The sequence below is a fragment of the Musca domestica genome, unplaced genomic scaffold, assembly GCF_030504385.1.
Source record: "Musca domestica strain aabys unplaced genomic scaffold, Musca_domestica.polishedcontigs.V.1.1 13, whole genome shotgun sequence".
Classification (NCBI taxonomy): Eukaryota; Metazoa; Arthropoda; class Insecta; order Diptera; family Muscidae; genus Musca; species Musca domestica.
The window spans coordinates 3,393,077-3,413,099 of NW_026712172.1; the positions used below are offsets into that span (position 1 = coordinate 3,393,077).

A 20,023-nucleotide genomic window follows, 5' to 3' on the forward strand; every position below is an offset into this window, starting at 1 on the left:
GATCAGCTGAAACATCAATCATTTCAGAAGGAATCGAATTATGAAATGCTATCAAAACGACGCCTCATTTTTCATTACTCGATGTAAACTTTATAATTATCAGAGAAAACCTCAGTGTCAAGAACATCAGATTTTAACCATGTTTCAGTAAAACCAACTATTTTAAATTCACAAAAGAAGCTTTTAAGGAATACTTTTCTCAGTTTAGTATTTAATCCTCTAATATTTTGGTGGAGGATCCCTCAAAAATCAATTAGTTTTCTGACGCTGGTAAGGTATTGAAAGGTCTGTAGGAATTAGAGAGTTCTCTGAAAAGAAATATTTTTACCAAATTATCTTCGGGCCAAAATTAACTACTAACAACAATGTTAAACAATCTGGGAGGAACAGTTATTTTGAATGACGAAATATCACGCGGCTGAGAGGAACGAAATTTGAAGATGTTTGATCAGTTACACAATTTAGATTAGATTTTATATAGCTGCGAAAGTTGTCAGTAGAAGTATCAGGGTGAAGTCTAGATACAAATACTGTTTTACGCCGTTCTGGAACGATAAGAGTGTTAGAAGTAGAGGGATAAACGCCATTTACAACCGCGGAAAAGTTTGTAAGAGTTATAGTTGGAGCAGGCACCACTACTGCAGGTGGGTTAGCTTTTACACTTTTTGAAAAATTAGTGATTGCCGTCGAAGTGGAAGCATTGGAAGTTAGGTCTATGTCTTTGCGGCTTTCGTTAGATGGATTTTTGGTATTAGGAGGGGGATTTAGCGAAATTAGACAATTTAGACTTTTTAAGGTATGGAGACCTAAGGTATTTTGGCCAAGATTGTTAGCTTCAACTAACGTCTTTTTTTTCTCTTAGGAGAGTCATCAGAAAATTCAAACCTGCTGACTAATTTTTTCAAATTTTTTAAAAGACAAATTAAAGCTTTTCTTTAACTTTTCAATTTCAGCCTTAGTTTCTTTAAATAGGCAATGCTTATCAACTTGTAAATCTCTACATTCAAGACAAGACCAACGCAGACCTTTAGCCTTGTCTGTAATAAAGTCAAACTGTCTACCGTTGAAACCGGCACATTTAAGAAGCCATTTATTGATGTCTCTAACAGCACAATCTTTATTTTCTCAAGCCATTTTGAGAATACTAAGTAACGAACAATAGTAAAAAGAGTTATTTTTTTATTTAAAATAACTAAGGAAATAGTGTAATTTTGGAAATGGTGTGGTAAGTAATTACTGCAACTGCCTAAAAGTATGCTAAGAAAAGCTAATTATTTACGAACAAATATATTAAGGGAACTAGCCACAAACATCAAAACACAGAATTACACAATGGAAGAAACAAAGGATAGAAACCAAAACGAAAAATATAAACACCAATGTAAACTAGGCGCTAAAAATAATAATTATAACAAACGAAAAAATAGGATAAAAATGAATGAAAATTTAATTATTTGAAATTTCACTATTTAGCAATTGAGATACACAAAACAAACCGTAAAATTAATTTATAATTGGGAATGTTAATCGATACATAGAAAAACACTTGTAAGCGAGCAGAGTTGCCAGACTATTCACACCATAACAACACCCAGAGAGGATATTGACGTATAAAATGAAAAACAAAGGGCCTAATACAGAGCCCTGCGGAACACCACACGAAAGCTATGCCACACTTGAAGATCTACCATTGTAATAAACGAATTGGGATCTACCGGACAAATATGACAAAAAAAAGGTTGCAAGCTGTCTCAAAAAAATTCATCAGTTTACTGAGTAATATTTGATTAGAAAGAGAATCAAATGTCCCTGTAATATCCAACGAAACAATTACATTATCCTTTTTAAGTTTCGAGTTATACCTGTCCATTATATATCTTGCTTGCAACATGAGCAAGTATTTCGTCCTTCATAACATACTCACACACCTTAGCCATCACAGGGAGAACTGATGTAGGCCTGATATCATCAGGGCCATGAACAATATTCCCCTTAGGAATTGGAACAACACGGGCTTGCTTCCACAAACAAGGAAAAACAGACGACATCAAAACAGAATTGACCAAATCCAAAACAATATCACACACATATGGAAAAATTAATTTCAAAAAATCTATAGGTATTCCATAAACTCCCACAGATTTAGACTTTATTCTGTTTAGTCCAATAATAATTTCTTCCATACGAACACAACTAAAAGATAATCCATCACTGCGTGCGTTAGACAATTGTAAATCAATATTCGGTACATGTGAGTTCCTATATTGAAAAAAATTGTTCAGATCATCAACGTCAATGTCAAGAAACATATCAACACCACCAATACAACCCGAAAACATATCAGTTGAACCCAACGTATAAAATTTCTTAGAGTATACTTTCTACACTCACAACGAATAATTAACTTTGCTATATTACGATAACGATAAAAATGTTTCCATTTATCATTGCTTTTATTATCAAGGTAAGCTTAAAAGCCAAATCGCGAAGTGATCGAGCAAGTGTGAACGAGTCCACTTATCATCAGATCGCATTTTTCTATGCACCAAAGAACCAAAATTAAACAACCCCAAAAACGAACATTCAGAATATCAATAATAAAGGCTGATAAACAAGAAAAAAAACCCGGCCAGTCAATACAAGACTAATCTCCGTACTCAACAAAATCATAAAATGTATTAACACCAATATTTAACGAGGCAAAAATGAGTGAATGGTCAGATATCGATGGACATATTGTCTGATCAGACAGATGTACCATAGCACAATCATTAATCAGCATAAAATCAAGCAGCGAAGACGCACGATGTGTAACATCATAGTGAGTAGGTTTAGAATTATGAAAAACTGACAAATTTAACCGGAAGCAGACTGAACGGACAGACATAGATTTATGAGGATCAAACATTATAACAATTTTTGAATACTCTAAAAATAAATCAATATGCCTTACCCCCTGGTAAACAATACCATCTTTCTCCACTAATAAACAAACATTGTTTTTATAAAAATAACAGTAAAGATATTAAGGCTGACCATTTTCCAACATCAAAAACATTAATATCCCTGGAGGAGGAAGATACACAACACCATACAGAACCTTTTCATCGCCAGACATAACCTCAATAAAAAATGATTCGCAGCTTTCAAATGATCTGAAAACAACTTTATGAGAAATATCACTAAAAATATATATACCACCATCTCTAGAGTGTCGACAGTCATTCCTCACAAATTTATACCCAGGTACATTTATTGGACTAGATCAGGCCTGATCCCGATGAAATAGTTTTAAGCTCACAAAACTTTGTATAATTCATAGATGACTTAATACTGCGTGAGTTTATTTGAGCCATATTGAACTTATTACTACAAGAAACTAAAACGAATTTAATATAATCGTTGTTGCGGTTCACCGGCCCTAAATAAGTACTAAAAGACATCAAATAAATAAGACGTAGTTGTGGCGGAGAACCGATTATAAGAATTCAACAAAATTCACTAATAAAATTTAATTTAAAAAAAAATTCATAAAGAAAATTAAATACAATTTTAACTACAAAATGTATTAAAAAAATAAATCAAACACAAAAACAGGATAAGAAAATGATGGGAATTGAAAACTATTAAATAACTAAAAAATTAAAATAATTAAGAAAAATATTAATATAGATTTTAGTTAGAAAAAATTAATTTTGATATACAAATTCAATTCCCACCGCCTTCCGAATCGGCAAGCAATGACTCACATTGACTAACATTATAAGTATCCCCTCTACCATCAGAAAAAACCAACCATGCCTTTACGAGATCAGAATTGAAAATCTTAAATTTTTTGACTACTTTAAGGCGACGCAGTTTCTTGGAAACAAAATTTAAATGCGATGCAGCAGACGAAAAATTACCATTAAGGTACACTCTGTTATTGAAAGCAACACCTTGGACACCAAGTAGATCACAGATTCGAAGATTACGAGTTTTTAAAATATTCCCTCATCAGGCTATCACGCAACGCAAATTTGTTAACTTTAACTAACTTTTCTACGTTTAATATAATATATATGATTGATGCCTTGACTGTTTAGAGGTATGTTATAGAATGATACCAATGCAATAACAGGCAACTCCAAATCATTAAACATTCAGACAACCCTCCTATGAGGATCTCAGGCCGGTTCATCCGTTTATGCATTACATTGTCTTTCCTCTCAAGCGTAACAAACTTCTTAGCAGTAGATGCTTCAATCCGCTGCACATTCATTACATTACCTGATGTCAGTCCTCATTTCCGCATTGCATGATCTCACTTCCTTCTTTATGTCATGCAAAACAACTTTGAGACTAGTAGTTGCACGCTTTACAAAGAACACTAGGCTGTGTCTTTGTAACAGTATAGTTAAAAAATTTTACATTTGACAGCTGGCATAACTGAGGTTAATAGCAAACAGCAACAAAAAATATGTCCGAAAGGACCACAAATGGCAGCAAGAAAGCAACACAGCAAGATTATGCAACAAATATTGCAAAATTTTCCAAATATTTTATAGTTCAATACGAGACATTCGTTTAATGTAATTATATTTTAGCTTTATTATATGCAACGTTTGTTTATATACGTAGTTTAGGCAAGTAAACAGCAAATAAACAAAAAGATCCTCTGCGATAAAACACTTCTACTCAGCCATAGGGATCTACAGAACAGCAAATAAAAAGAAAAGTTATTCAAATTCGAAAATATTGTTGAAAAATGATAGAAAAATACAGGTGGATGCATCAACGCTTGGGAACATTGATATGTCAAAAAATTTTAAATGCATTTTCAAATATAAGTAGATTTTTATATGTTTTCTTATATGACGTCATTCGGAGGATATTATAATACGCGTTTTTCAACAATTTTTACAAATTTAAATAATTTTTCATTCAACATTTTCAATTCCAAAATTGTTTTGACAGTTCATTGTCCCAGCAGCTGCGTCGATGCGTCTACCTATATTCTTCTACCATGCGTATAACAAAACATATAATAATATACTTATTTTTGAAAAACAAAAAAAAAATTAAAAACCGGTTGTATGTAAACGTACTGTTAGTCTTTGTTTTCATCAAGGTAGAAGAATTCAGGTAGTCGCATCGACACAGCTGCTGCAACAATGAACTGTCAAACTGATTTTGGAATTGAAAATGTAGAATGAAAAATTATTGAAATTTGTAAAAAAGTGTTCAAAAATGCATATTAGAACAACGTCCGATTTGCGTCATATAAGGAAACATTTAAAAATCTATTCTTGATAAAACATTTAAGAAATTTACCTATATTCTTCTACCATGGTTTTCATGCCTGATCCATTTGCTAAGTGACATTAGTGTACGATAACGCAATAATTTGTAATATTTTGTACAAATTATTACAAAATTTTGTTCGTTAACCCAAAACACAGTAAATGAAAGTGACTTACCAATGCAATGTACATTACTGAGTTACAGAGAGTTAAAAAGTTCTTAGTGCGAAAATTTACTTCGTAAAAATAAACGAGTTATCAGACAGACCTATTGTATCGTTTAAATTGACAATTAAAAACATATGTTCATCAGAAGAAGAAGAATGTAAATTCCACATTGCAGATTGATCTGATTTAATTCGTTTAGTATCATCAGTACTAGTAATATCATATCATCTAAAATGGCTGAGTTGGGGTTCAAGAAACAGCCAAAGGGGTTTGCTTCCAAAGCAATTCACGTAGGTCAAGATCCTGAGCAATGGAATAGTTTATGCATTATTCCACCAATTTGTATGAGCACCACCTACAAACAAGATGGTCCAGGACAACATAGGGTAAGTGAAATAATTTGAAATCATTAAGTGAACAAATTTTACAGTCTGTCATTCATAATCCAAATACGTACATAAGTACTGTTCTAACTGAATAGCTTTCGTCGTAATGGATGAAAATGAGCAATTATTAGGCTAGCCACTTAGTATTTCCGTAGAAACAATTTTTCCTGGGGAACCGACACCGTTTTTGATTCATAAATACAATTCTACGTACCAATAACGACTTAAATTATATAAATTTAGGGAAAATACAATATGTGGAATCTTTTTACACGATATTGGTTCATCAAAATTTGGTATTTGTCAGCCGATTAAGATTCATATTTTCTTTTAAGATGAAATAAATATGCAGTGGATCCAACGCAAAGAATATGAACAATTGATGGTTGATTTACCAAAAAAAAAAAAAAAAAAAAAAAAAAAAATTATTGGAAAATGGAAGCAATTAAAAATGAACGGAGATCTTATAATTTACTGATATCAAAATACAATTGTTGGAATGGAACCTGCAAAAAATAGACAATTTGGGAAATATTTGAAAGATTATGAAAATACCTATTCCACAAGTGATATGGGAAAAGTAATAATGGCACTTTAGACTTTTGGTGGTTTTATAAAAAATCAGTCCAAACATTAAAATAAATACTTGACCGGAATTACGGTAAGAATTCCTATCTCTGGACAAAATCGAAGAAGACATGAATGGATTATTCCAAAATTATATGCGGCAATCTCGTACAAACATCATTAATTTTTATTAGCAATCATTTAACTTTCAAAATTAAACATGGCTCAAGTTGAGTTTGAGGCTATTCTCGGATCATTTTGAAATTTTTACCGCAGTTTAGTATCTTTAACCTGATTAAGGAAAACTAATTTTTTCGTGGGGTTATTTGACCCGAAAGTTCGAATACAACATTCGGTTGTATCCAGTTCTACAAAATTCATATTCAATACCATTTGAAAGCTTATGGAATTACCTATCATGTGTTGGAACCGGTTCCGGAGTAATGCAAGAAAATTGGTATTTTTATACCAGTACTTCTTGAAAAAATAACATAAAAATGGACCCATTATAAGGTATTAAGATCTACATGCTACATTATAGCCCATATTCTTGCCTTTCCAAATGTATCATATGTGCTGCAATTGGTATTTTTATACCAGTACTAAAAACTCGAAAATGCACCCATTATGGGGTACTAAGATCTACACGCTACATTATACCCCATATTCTTGCCCTTCCAAAATTGTATCATATGTGCTGATATCTCATAGTTCCAGAGATATTAGTGATGCAAATCATGAAGTTGAGATTTTCTCCACTAATATGTATCTAGGTTTTTAAAGTAGCCGGTCTTCAACCGGGGCTTGAGATTTTCTCCCCTGGTGTATGTCCTATACCGGCAACGCGATACATAGTTTTTCTAAATATTGTAATTTTTTAGGGAGCCGGCCTTCGGCTGTGGCTTGAGATTTTCTCCTCTGAGGTATGTATAACACCGGCTACTCGATCCATACACATAGTAGGCGGCCTTCGGCCGGGCTTAAGGTTTCCTCCGCTGAGATATGCCTCACACGTAATCCAAAGTTTCTCTAAACTTTATAACTTTTGGAAGTAACCGGAATTCGACTTTAAAGTCAATATCTTCGGAACAACAAAGCTATAAAGGCTAGATACATATCAGGGGAGAAAATCTCAATTTCATGATTTGCGACACCAATAATACCCCACAATGGGTCCATTTTCCCATTTTTATGGTTTTTTTTTTTCGGTACAAAAAATACCAATTTTCGTGTATTACTAGGGAACCGATTGAAACCAACCCATCATGTGACCACTTGTTAGTAGGTATTTCCATAAGCTTTCAAATGGTACCCATTTGTACATTTCAGTTTTGTAGAACCGGATATGTAACCGAGTATTTTCCCAAAAAAAAAAAACTTTGCCGTAATCTACACGTGGTAAAGATTTCAGGTCAATCCGACTATAGCTCCTAAACTCAACTTAAGCCTTTTATTTAAAAATTGTCGGTTTATTATATACAAAACAAAATTGCACATGTATGGAAACGAAGAATTGTTCCATGCAATATCAAAAGTCAAACCCATTTTTTTAAATTGGCAAAAAATATGATGTTGGTTGTGCATAGCTTTAAGTTGGAAACTGGTTGACATCTACAGTGAACATCAAATGTCATATTTGAAACACTTCCGTTGAAAAATATAGATATGGCTAAAAGCATACACATACGGAGTTCCTGGAGGTACCGTTATATGGGTGCTATAGTAAAACGTAAAATCGTACTGTTACCGTTAGACCATGGTAGAAGAACATAGGTAGATGCATCAACGCTTGAGAACATTGATATGTCAAAAAAATTAAATGTTTTATCAAAAATAAGTAGATTTTTAAATGTTTTTTTATACGATGCTAATATGTGGCTGTTATAATATATATTTTTAAACAAAATTTACAAATTTCAAAAATTTTTTATTCCTAATTACAAAAATTTAATTTTTACACGTCGGTCATAACGGGTTATCCGGTTTTTGAACGGAAAGTTCGATATCAAAAGTATTAAATGAGAGCTTAATAATCTGTCCAAAAATGTAGCATTTTCAACTTTTTATAACAAGTCTACAATATTGGAGCGAAAAACTACTTATAGTTTGCATATTCTTGCCGGACAATTTCAATTCAATTAAAAACAAAATAGCAACACAAACTACCTTAGTCTCTCAGAAAGAAGTTCTTGTTGTACAGTCAACTATAATCTTCCATTTAGAAATAGCACGTTAGGTAACTTCACTCATAAACTACTTTATAACAAGGTGTCACAAGACGAATTTTATGAGCTGTTCTTTTTTTGACATATTGCCTTTGCTAAGTATTTGATCAACATAAATGTGAATAACGTCGCTAAAATCATTAAAGTACCGAATATCGGGAGGTACCGTTATATGGGGGCTATACGAAGACGTGGATCTGCACAGACAATTTTCTGTAATAGGCTGTGGTATCCATTACGAACTACAAATACCAAATTTGGAACAACTCCAGTGAATAATGTCGCTAAAATCATCAAACTACCGAAAAAAGGGAGGTACCAAGTACTGCTGACATAATACACATTTGAGTAAAATTTTATCAACCTACTTCATTTCGTTCGGAAGCGAAGAGACGTCGCTAAATCGACATAGAATTTTATGCTGATCAAGAATATATATACTATGTGGGGTAACTCTTCGATGTAAACTTTTCAAATGCCGATTCACGTGTCTTTTTTAACTCTACTATCTTAATCTGCTGGGTTTTACCCTTAATTATTTGTTGTGTTGCACAGTGTTATTGTCGCCATCAACAGACCATCCGAATTCAAAAACCCTGAACGCCGCACATTCCTGAACCATGGCAAGAGTTCAAAGAATATGGCAGAAGTTGTACGCGACTACTTCCGACTTAACTTCCGATCACATTCGATAGTATCTCACATTTGCATCAAATACGTCACAGACTCTAAATGGTCTTAAGAAAAAATGTATTCAAAATGTATTTGTGTTAAAATCCTAACAAAATTCAATGGAAGTTGTTCCATCTAATTGAATAATTTCATAAAGTTCATGCCAGTCATAAAGTTTAGTACCATATCACTTCCAAAAATGCTGTTCCATCATAATAAGAAATGATCTCTTTTGGTACACGCAGTCCTTTTTAAAAAAAAGAGTGGCAGGCAAAAGATCCAAATAAATTTGGATCTAAACATGAAATTATTACCTGCCATTTGGACGACCTCTTCACGCAACACAACCATTGGCACCGTATTTTCAACTAACCTTTGGCATGTTATCTTCACCAAACATTTGGGATATCATTTTCATCCAAACTTCGGCAAGATGTTTTCAGCCAAATTTTGGCACGCTACTTCGCTAATATTTACCATTTACTCTGTACATGACAGTTTAATATATTTGCCCAAATATAGAACATTACTTTACTTAAAGATGCTTATAAACAAGTAAGTACCCTTGCTTAGTCGTGCAAACAGACCATGTGAAATGAAAAATCGATCGATCGATCGATTTAATTAATAGGAAGTTGCAAATACTACAAATCTCTAACCTCAGACAAAATTGTTTATTAATTGTTACCTCTGGATTTTCTGGTCCACAAATATTTTGCAATCATCTCCAAAAGCAATAAGTTTCTTTTCTGACCCCAACCCTACCCCCATACCCCATTTCGTGACGATTGAAAGATAAATGCGACCTGTATATAATACCCCAACACAGTTTTGCAAAATATGACAAAAATATCACTATCAATAAGATAAACATTTTTGTTGGAATATTTTTATGCAATTTTTTATCTTTATTATTACTGTTTGCTCAAATCGTGCAGAATTTACTTACCCATCTCTGTCTGACTCAAAAAGAGAGATCTTTCCCTCGTCTTGAAAAAGCCTACAATAGTATCACCGCCCCACACATGGAAGTCCGGCCCCATTATTACAGAGACCTGTGATTATACCTACCACAACTTTTAAGTCAGATTTCGAAGTGGAAGTGAGCGACTGTGATCTCCTTTCGGAGATCACCGGCCAAATTTTCTTGTATCCATTACAGCCCCCTTACATTTAGCCGGTTATGTCGAAATTTCCCAGAGTAATATTTGTGTAGTACTTGGAAGAAGTAATAAAGAATGGCTTAACCGAGCTCTCAATCTCCAGATCAGTTGACTCGGAGCAATGTCTTGTCAATTCATCTGCTGATATATTACCTGTGGCCAGGAACCCAACAAAGCTTGATGAAGGATTAACCCTTTTCCAGAGCATTACTGCACTCAAGAACTATCATAGGTTTAATGGTAGATTAATTTAAGGCTTTCAGGGCCGCTTGGCCATCGACATATATAGTCACCGATGCGTTCAGTTCACCAGCAATTCTACGGTTTTCCTGATAGCGAAGATCTCTGCCTGGAATACGCTACAGTCCTTATTGAGTTTGAAAGATTTCTGAATATTCTGGCTTTCGTAGAATACACCAGCGCCCGTTTCACTTTCCATCTTAGAACCATCGGTATAGGTGGCTATACCGCTGAAAGGTGAAGTGTTTCGGATCTATATGTCCCTGCTATGTATATTTATGTCCAGTGATTCGAAGTCTAGCCTAGTCGATATAAAGTCACTGGTTACACTCTTTGGACTTTGTCAATGTTTTTGTTAAAGTAAGCCAATGTGACCAATAACTTATATTAACTCTATATATTATAATATAATATAATATAATATAATATAATATAATATAATATAATATAATATAATATAATATAATATAATATAATATAATATAATATAATATAATATAATATAATATAATATAATATAATATAATATAATATAATATAATATAATATAATATAATATAATATATTATAATATAATATAATATAGTAAAGTATAGTATAGTATGGTATAGTATAATATAGTATTGTATAGTATAATAAAGTATAGTATAATATAATATAATATAATATAATATAATATAATATAAATAAATAATATAATATAATATATAATATAATATAATATAATATAATTTAATTTAATATAATATAATATAGTATAGTAAAGTATAGTATAGTATGGTATAGTATAATATAGTATTGTATAGTATAGTATAATAAAGTATAGTATAATATAGTATAGTATAGAATAATATAATATAACAATGTAATACAATATAATATAATATAATATAATATAATATAATATAATATAATATAATATAATATAATATAATATATATATAATATAATATAATATAATATAATATAATATAATATAATATAATATAATATAATATAATATAATATAATATAATATAATATAATATATAATATAATATAATATAATATAATATAATATAATATAATATAATATAATATATATAATATAATATAATATAATATAATATAATATAATATAATATAATATAATATAATATAATATAATATAATATAATATAATATAATATAATATAATATAATATAATATAATATATAATATAATATAATATAATATAATATATATAATATAATATAATATAATATAATATAATATAATATAATATAATATAATATAATATAATATAATATAATATAATATAATATAATATAATATAATATAATATAATATAATATAATATAATATAATATAATATAATATAATATAATATAATATAATATAATATAATATAATATAATATAATATATATAATATAATATAATATAATATAATAATATAATATAATATAATATAATATAATATAATATAATATAATATAATATAATATAATATAATATAATATAATATAATATAATATAATATAATATAATATAATATAATATAATATAATATACTATAATATAATATAATATAATATAATATAATATAATATAATATAAATATATAAAAGAAAGTTGTGTTAGTTACTACGCTTATAACTTACGAACCGCTGGACTGATTTAAACGATTCATACAAATACGGAATTGTCTCCTGTCCGAAAAGGATAATATCCAAAAAAATCGTGTAAAAATGTGATATATTAACATTTTCATTTTGACTTTTGAAATGTACAATAGTAATGTTTTATTTTGCATGATTTTTTCTATTTTGACTTACTTCTTTCGATGTACATTTGTAGTGTTTTTTATATTTTATTTTTGAATTCGAATATTAATATAAATTTATTTAATTAACTTGATTTCTGGACATGGAAGTGGGTTACATGGAAGCGTAGTACCGAATTATGTGTTGGCGAAACGGAATAGATGATATCGAAATAATTTAACGCGGTCACACCTAAGATAAAATATATCTCATTGCAAAAATTCTCAAAGCGGGAAAACGAACGAAAAAAAAATTTCAATGGAATCGAATTTTAAAATAATAGTATTCTATTGACTAACTTTGTAAGGATCTTTAAAAATTTGCTCTAAAAAATCAGCGAACAAGTTAAAGATTTTTTCAATTTGTTATTCTTCTTTTCAAGTCCAGGGCCTACATCGTGGTTCAGCTGGAAGCTGCGAATACATTTAAACAAACAAAAATGACCTAAAAGCCTAATTTGGCTCATTTCAAAGCGTGGACCTACTTCTTTCATGTGACAATAATCCGTCCAATGAGAGCTCAAAATGCAAAATTCTTTGGAAGTACAATCAGTAAAATACCAAATATAAAGGGTGCAAAATAGTAGAGCGAATGGGACTTTTAGTAAGAAAAGGATTTCTATCCTTCCCAAACATTCAAGATACTTTAAATCGCTTTTGCAGGTCATCATATCGATCATAATTCACGGATAAGGGTACAACCCGATTTTATATTTATATAACCATCGTATGGTTAAAGCTATTTTTGGGGTTATGGTCACTTTTTTCATTTTTGGCCCTTATTTGGCATCTTTGTTTCTAAGGGGGTAGAGAACCTCTTCGCATAAAATTTGAAATTTTCAGAGTAGGGCCCATATTGGCCTTGACCACATTCATCAATTGATTTGGCTAATATATTGTGTTTATGCTACCCTGGGGTAGGGAACCATCATACAGATAATTGCCACATCGGAATTTATTTAAGTAAAGTCCCCACATTGGAGTATCCAAGTCCACTTTCACATCTAATGTGTGGTCAGAAAAGAAAATTTTGTATTCTATTGAATTTGTAACCCCCAAGAGAATATTGGTTGGGAACGTAGATTTGGGATGTACATCTATATGAAATAAATTATGAAAACATGAACAAATTACAAATATAAGAAAGTAGCATGGGACCGAATATTTGTTGAATCGTCATTGAATTATACTATGATGAAAAATATGGACTTTATGGGGTCTCCAACTTACAATTTAAATGGCAAATAAATTTAATTCCCATCTTACGGTAATGGGTGTAAAGTAGTAATTATATTTGACTATTCTGAAATCAGTCTGCCCTCAATTATGAGGTGTATAAAACTATTTTTACTTAATTAAATCACGCTAAATTTTTTTTCAGTTTGACATGCTATGTTGTTCTGCTTTATTTTTGATTTGGCCTCTATTTGTCATCTTGGATTATAAGGGGTAGAAGAAAGTTTTCAATGTAGGTCGATGTTTCGGAGTAGTGCCCATATAAAGGTACCTCCTGATTTTACCATATTTGAAAGGGCTTGACTAAAAATGTATATTTGGGGGGGTTAAATCTTACACAAAAATTTCAACATATCTACAAATTTTAGAAGTTTCTCCATGTAATAGTACCCCCTCAAGTCCACCTTTTGGCGGACAAACAGACCGGCATGGTTAGGGGGACTTCTGAGGACTCTAATGCACAATCTGAGGTGCTAATGGGTTTAAAAAAGTAATTAACTTTGGCTATTCTTAAATCATTCAGCCCTCAATTATGAGGTGTACAAAATACAGTAAATTCCAAACTACTGCTCATTTGACTGGAAAATTTTGCTACGATTTTTACTATACTGAAAATTAATTTGATCCCTTACATGGGGATAATATTGATATATACTTTTTAATAGATTTGTGGATGTGCTACACATTTGAAGCGCACGTTTTAAATATCGAAGCCCAAGGCTTAAATATAGGTAGAGGTATTTTAAAACACTTTTAATCGACAATTACGTGAACTCTTATAGCACTCTGAACTCTGTGAATACACATATATACATAATACATAATAGAGAAAAAATAAGGGCCGGCAACGCGGACCGGGCCAACTAGTATAATATAATATAATATAATATAATATAATATAATATAATATAATATAATATAATATAATGTAATAAAATATAATATATAATGTAATATATAGTATGGCAAGCTGGCCCTGTCCGCGTTGCCGGCCCGTAGTTTTAGTCTATTATGCATATTTGTCAAAGCATAATTATTCAAAGATATGACTGTTATAAGTGTTCATGTACTGGTCGATTAATTTTTAATTTTTAGTCAAATGAGCAGTAATTTGGAATTTACTATAAATTTACTCTTTTAAACCCATTAACATCTCAGATTATGCATTAGAGTCCTCATAAGTCCGCCAAAATGTGGACTTGAGGGGGTAATATTACATGGAGAAAATTCTAAAATTTGTATACATGTTGAAATTTTTGTGTAAGATTTTCACCCCCCAAATACACATTTTTAGCCAAATCCTTTGAAATATGGTAAAATCAGGAAGTACCTTCATATGAGCAGTACTGCGAAACATCGACCTACATTGAAAACTTATAATCCAAGATGACAAATAAAGGCCAAAAAAACTGAAAAAATCGCGTGATTTAAATAAGTAAAAATAGTTGTATCCATCTCATAATTGAGGGCAGACTGATTTCAGGATAGTCAAATATAATTACGATTTTACTCCCATTACCGTAAAATGGTAACTAATTTTATTTGTCATTTAAATTGTAAATTGGAGAACCCATAAAGTCCATATTTTTCATCATAGTATAATTCAATGACGATTCAACAAATATTCGGTCCCGTGCTACTTTCTTATATTTGTAATTTGTTCATGTTTTCACAATATATTTTATATAGATGTACATCCCAAATCTACGTTCCCAACCAATATTCTCTTGGGGGTTACAAATTCAATAGAATACAAAATTTTCTTTTCTGACCACACATTAGATGTGAAAGTGGACTTGGGGATACTCCAATGTGGGGACTTTACATGAATAAATTTCTATGTGGCAATCATCTGTACGATGGTTCCTTACCCCAGGGTAGCATAAATACAATTTTTTAGTGGTCAAGACCAATATGGGCCCTACTTCTACCCCTTAGAAACAAAGATGCCAAATAAGGGCAAAAAATAGAAGAAAATGGCGAAGACTCCAGAAATAGCTTAAATAATACAATGGTTATTTATGATCGATATCATGACTTGCAAAAGCGATTTAAGGTATCTTAAATGTTCGGGAAGAATTTTTGGAAGGATAGAAATCCTTTTCTTACTAAAAGTCCCATTCGCTCTACTATTTTGCACCCTTTATATTTGGTACTTTACTGATTTAACTCCCAAAAATTTTTGCATTTTGAGCTCTCATTGGACGAATTATTGTCACATGAAAGAAGTAGGTCCACGCTTTGAAATGAGCCCCATTAGTCTTTTTCGGTCATTTTTGTTTGTTTAAATGTTTGCGCATCTTCCAGCTGAAGCACGATGTAGGCTCTGGAGTTGAAAGGTAGATGTCAGTTACAATGCACTTATTTCATTTTATGGTGAAAAATTGTATATAGTGAAAAATTTTTCTTTATTTCGTTCACAAAAAATCCACTGAATTCAATATGATAATACAAATTGAAAAAAAAAAAATGACAAAAGAAGAATAACAAATTGAAAAAATCTTCAACTTGTTCGCTGTTTTTTTACAGCAACTGTTAAAAGACCCTTACAAAGTTTGTCAATAGAATGTACTTTTATTTTAAAATTCAATTCGATTGGAAATTTTTTTCGATATTTTCCCGTTTTGAAAATTTTTGCAATGAGATATCTTTTTCGTGATTTTTTAGCGATTTTGAAAAAGTAATTATCTTTTAACTTATGTGTGACCGCGTTAAATTGTTTCGATATCATCTATTCCGTTTCGCCACCACATAATTCGGCACTACACTTCCATGTAACCCGCCATCAATTTCAGTTCTCAAGAAATCAAGTCAATTAAATAAATTGGTATTAATATTCGAATTCAAAAATAAAATATAAAAAACACTACAAATGTACATTAGAAAAAAGTAAGTCAAAATGGAAAAAAATCATGCAAAATAAAACATTACTATTGTACATTTTAAAAGTCAAAATAAAAATGTTAATATATCACATTTTTACGCGATTTTTTTGGATATTATCTTTTTCGGATAGGAGACAATTCCGAATTTGTATGAATCATTAAAATCAGTTCAGCGGCTCTTAAGTTATAAGCGTAGTAACTAACACAACTTTCTATTATGTTTAGATTAAAAAGTAGGCGTGGTCAGTTCCTCAGCCCCCAAACAAATACTTAGGGTTGGAAGGAAGGTCAACAGTATCTCGTGTAATAATTTTTAAGCCAATATCTTCATTATTTGGGAAATATAAGGATTTTAGATAAATCGAAATAGTGGGCGTAAAAGGTATATAATACAATATAATATAATATAATATAATATAATAAAAGTTGACACCCCAAAAACAAGCAGAGAGGTAAGATGTTTCAGGAACCAAGATAAAGTAATTTCCCAAAATGTACTCTCCCGTAGAATAGAATGAACTTAGAACTATATAACATTGAACAAGGTGAAAAGAAAACATATTTATAAACAACTATATGGCCCGGCCCGCGTTGCCGGCCCATACTTTTAGTCTTAAATGCATATTTTTTAAAGCATAATAAATCACAGATCTGACTTATGAAAGCGACACAATTTTTATTAAAAGTAATGACTCCATAGTTATTTCTAAAAAGAAATAAATATTCATGGCCAAAAATTATGTAATATATATGTTCACCTATCGTCGGTTTTAGATATTTTGAATAGCATGGACTTATTTTTCAGCCATAGGCTTTAATTTGTGTGTTAAAAGCATATATGATATAGAACATCTATAATAGCCCCATGTGAAAACTCAGATCAATTTTTGGTATTGTAAAGAGCTTGGCAACACTTTCCATTCAAATGAGCTTTAATTTGGAGTTTGTATTTCCAATGTTCAGAATACTGATATTTTGTTTTGTCCACCTCATAATTGAGGGCAGAATGATTTCAGAATAGTCAAAGATAATTACTCCTTTACACCCATGGGAATTAATTTAAATTGTGCGTTGGAGACTTCATAAGGTCCATATTTTTCATCATAGTATAATTCAATGTTCGGCCCGTGCTACTTTCTAATATTCGTAATTTGTTCATGTTTCTTTCACAATTTCCGACTGAATGAGTCCCAGTTTGACATTTCGGAGTTTATTTCGTATAGACGTACATCCCAAATCTACGTTCCTAACCAATACTCTCTGAGGGTTACAAATTAAATAGAATACAAAATGTTCCTTTCTAACCACACATTGCTTCGGAAAGTGGACTTGTGGGGATTATACTTAAATAAGTGTATATGTGGACAATTACCTGTAAGATGGTTATCTTCCCCAGAATTGCCTAAATACAATTTTTAAGCTAAATCAATTGATGAATGTGACCAAGACCAAGATGGGACCTACTCAAAAAATCGAAAATTGTATTCGAAGATGTTTTCTACTCCCTTAGAAACAAAGATGCCGAATAAGGACAAAAAAACAAACGAAAATCCCCGAAAATAGTTTAAATCATATGATGGTTATACCAAAACGTGATTAGTTTTTGCAAGAATGGTTTCTTCTCAAATTACCAACATTTGCCGAAATAAGTATGAAAAATATGGTTAAAATGTAAAATATACTTGAAATTTGGTTGTACCCATATCATGACCTGCAAAAGCGATTTAAGGTATATTGAAAAATTAGGAAGAATTTGTGTGTTTGAAAGGAGCCCCATAACGCTTTGTCGGTCATTTTTTTGTTTGTTTAAATGTGTTCGCATCTTCCAGCTGAAGCACGTTGTAGGTCCTGGACTTGAAAGCTAGATGCCATTTTTATACATGAAAGATCGTCATTTAACATCGTATTGTGCTCTCATTTCATTTTTAATATTATTCATTCAGAATTCAAAACAATAAAAATGTGCACTTCAAATGTCAAATTGAAAGAATTACACGCCAAAAAGATTTTTTTTCATTCATATTTTATGGCACATTTTTACGCAATTTCTTTATTTTTTGCCAGAATACCATACTAAAATTGTATGAATTATAAAAATCCGTCAAGCTGTTCTTGAGTTATAACATATCTTTCTTTTATATGGTGAAAATAATTCTTTGTTTTGTTCACACAAAACGATTGAATTCAATATGAAAAAATAAATTTAAAGATCCTTACGAAGTTTGTCATTAGAATGTACTATTAATTTGAAATTGAATTCTATTGAAAAATATTTCTCGTTTTTTTTTTTTCCGATTTTAGAATTTTTGCAATGAAATAGTCTCTTTTTTTGATTTTAGCGATTTTAAAAAAGTAATTATCCTTTAACTTTGGTGTAACCGCGTAAAACTATTATTTCAGTTCTCAAGAAATCGAGTCAATTAAAACCATTCGTACCCGATAAAATATTATTTTTTTTTGTTCACATTTTATTCTCTTCTAAAATGATATTATTGGTATAGTTCCACTTTTCAATGAATACATAAAATATGTAAATAACAGTTTTATGCGTTTTCGCTTTATACCATCCAAAAAGACTACAAATAATATTAGAATTAAAAAAACACTTTAAATGTACATTCGAAAAAAGTAAGTCAAAAAGGAAAAAAATCATGCAAAATAAAACATTACTATTGTACATTTCAAAAGTCAAAATGAAAATATTAAAATTTCGTATTTTTACCCTTTTTTGGATTTTATCCTTTTCTGCCAAGAGACTATTCCAAATTTGTCTGAATAATTAAAATCAGACCAGCGGTTCTTGAGTTATAAGCGTAGTAACTAACACAACTTTCTTTAATATATATAAGATTTGTAGAAAATATTGTTACATACGGGTAATTTGTTGTTTAACATTTTCGAAAAGTACATATATTCATAGTGGGTAATACAGGACCATACAGGCCAGGACCAGGCCTTCGTCTATCCCCAATCACGGATTTTTTGGAAATCTTTCACCCGCCGACAGCTGTTAAAATCATTCCAGTGACAGCTCATTATATTGTTTAAAGTTTTTTATCTCACCCATTATTGCCCATCAATGAACTATGCAAACAAATAGCAACACATTACAAAAAATGCAGGTAGGCTTCTGTCATGTCATAAACTTTGAAAACGAACCAGTGAATGCGTTGCTTTAAGTTGTTAAAAATACAACGGTTTAAAATACAACTTCATTTGATGATTAGATGCCTAGATGCTATTCCGGTTTTACCCGGATCCAATTCCAATAAAACTTATAATACCCCACAGCACTGTGTCGTACTGTATAAGAAATCAAAATTGTTTATTTTTCTATTACGGTAAGGGGAATTGATAAGAAATATTGCTAATAACGCATAAACATATCAATAAAA

General features: G+C 30.7%; 2 protein-coding genes across 2 annotated transcripts in view; both read left to right on the top strand.

Annotated features, from left to right (window-relative positions):
- LOC101891437 (serine--tRNA ligase, mitochondrial) overlaps positions 1 to 1,052 on the top strand; it is a 372,190-nt gene extending 371,138 nt beyond the window's left edge. The window contains exon 3 of the mRNA XM_059118499.1: positions 954 to 1,052. Within this exon, the coding sequence (XP_058974482.1) occupies positions 954 to 959 (6 nt within the window). The 3' untranslated portion in view covers positions 960 to 1,052. The remainder of the gene's footprint in view (positions 1 to 953) is intronic.
- Positions 1,053 to 5,589: 4,537 nt separating this feature from the next.
- LOC101889660 (cystathionine gamma-lyase-like) overlaps positions 5,590 to 20,023 on the top strand; it is a 51,442-nt gene continuing 37,008 nt past the window's right edge. Inside the window, exon 1 of the mRNA XM_059118502.1 lies at positions 5,590 to 5,836. Within this exon, the coding sequence (XP_058974485.1) occupies positions 5,684 to 5,836 (153 nt within the window). The 5' untranslated portion in view covers positions 5,590 to 5,683. The remainder of the gene's footprint in view (positions 5,837 to 20,023) is intronic.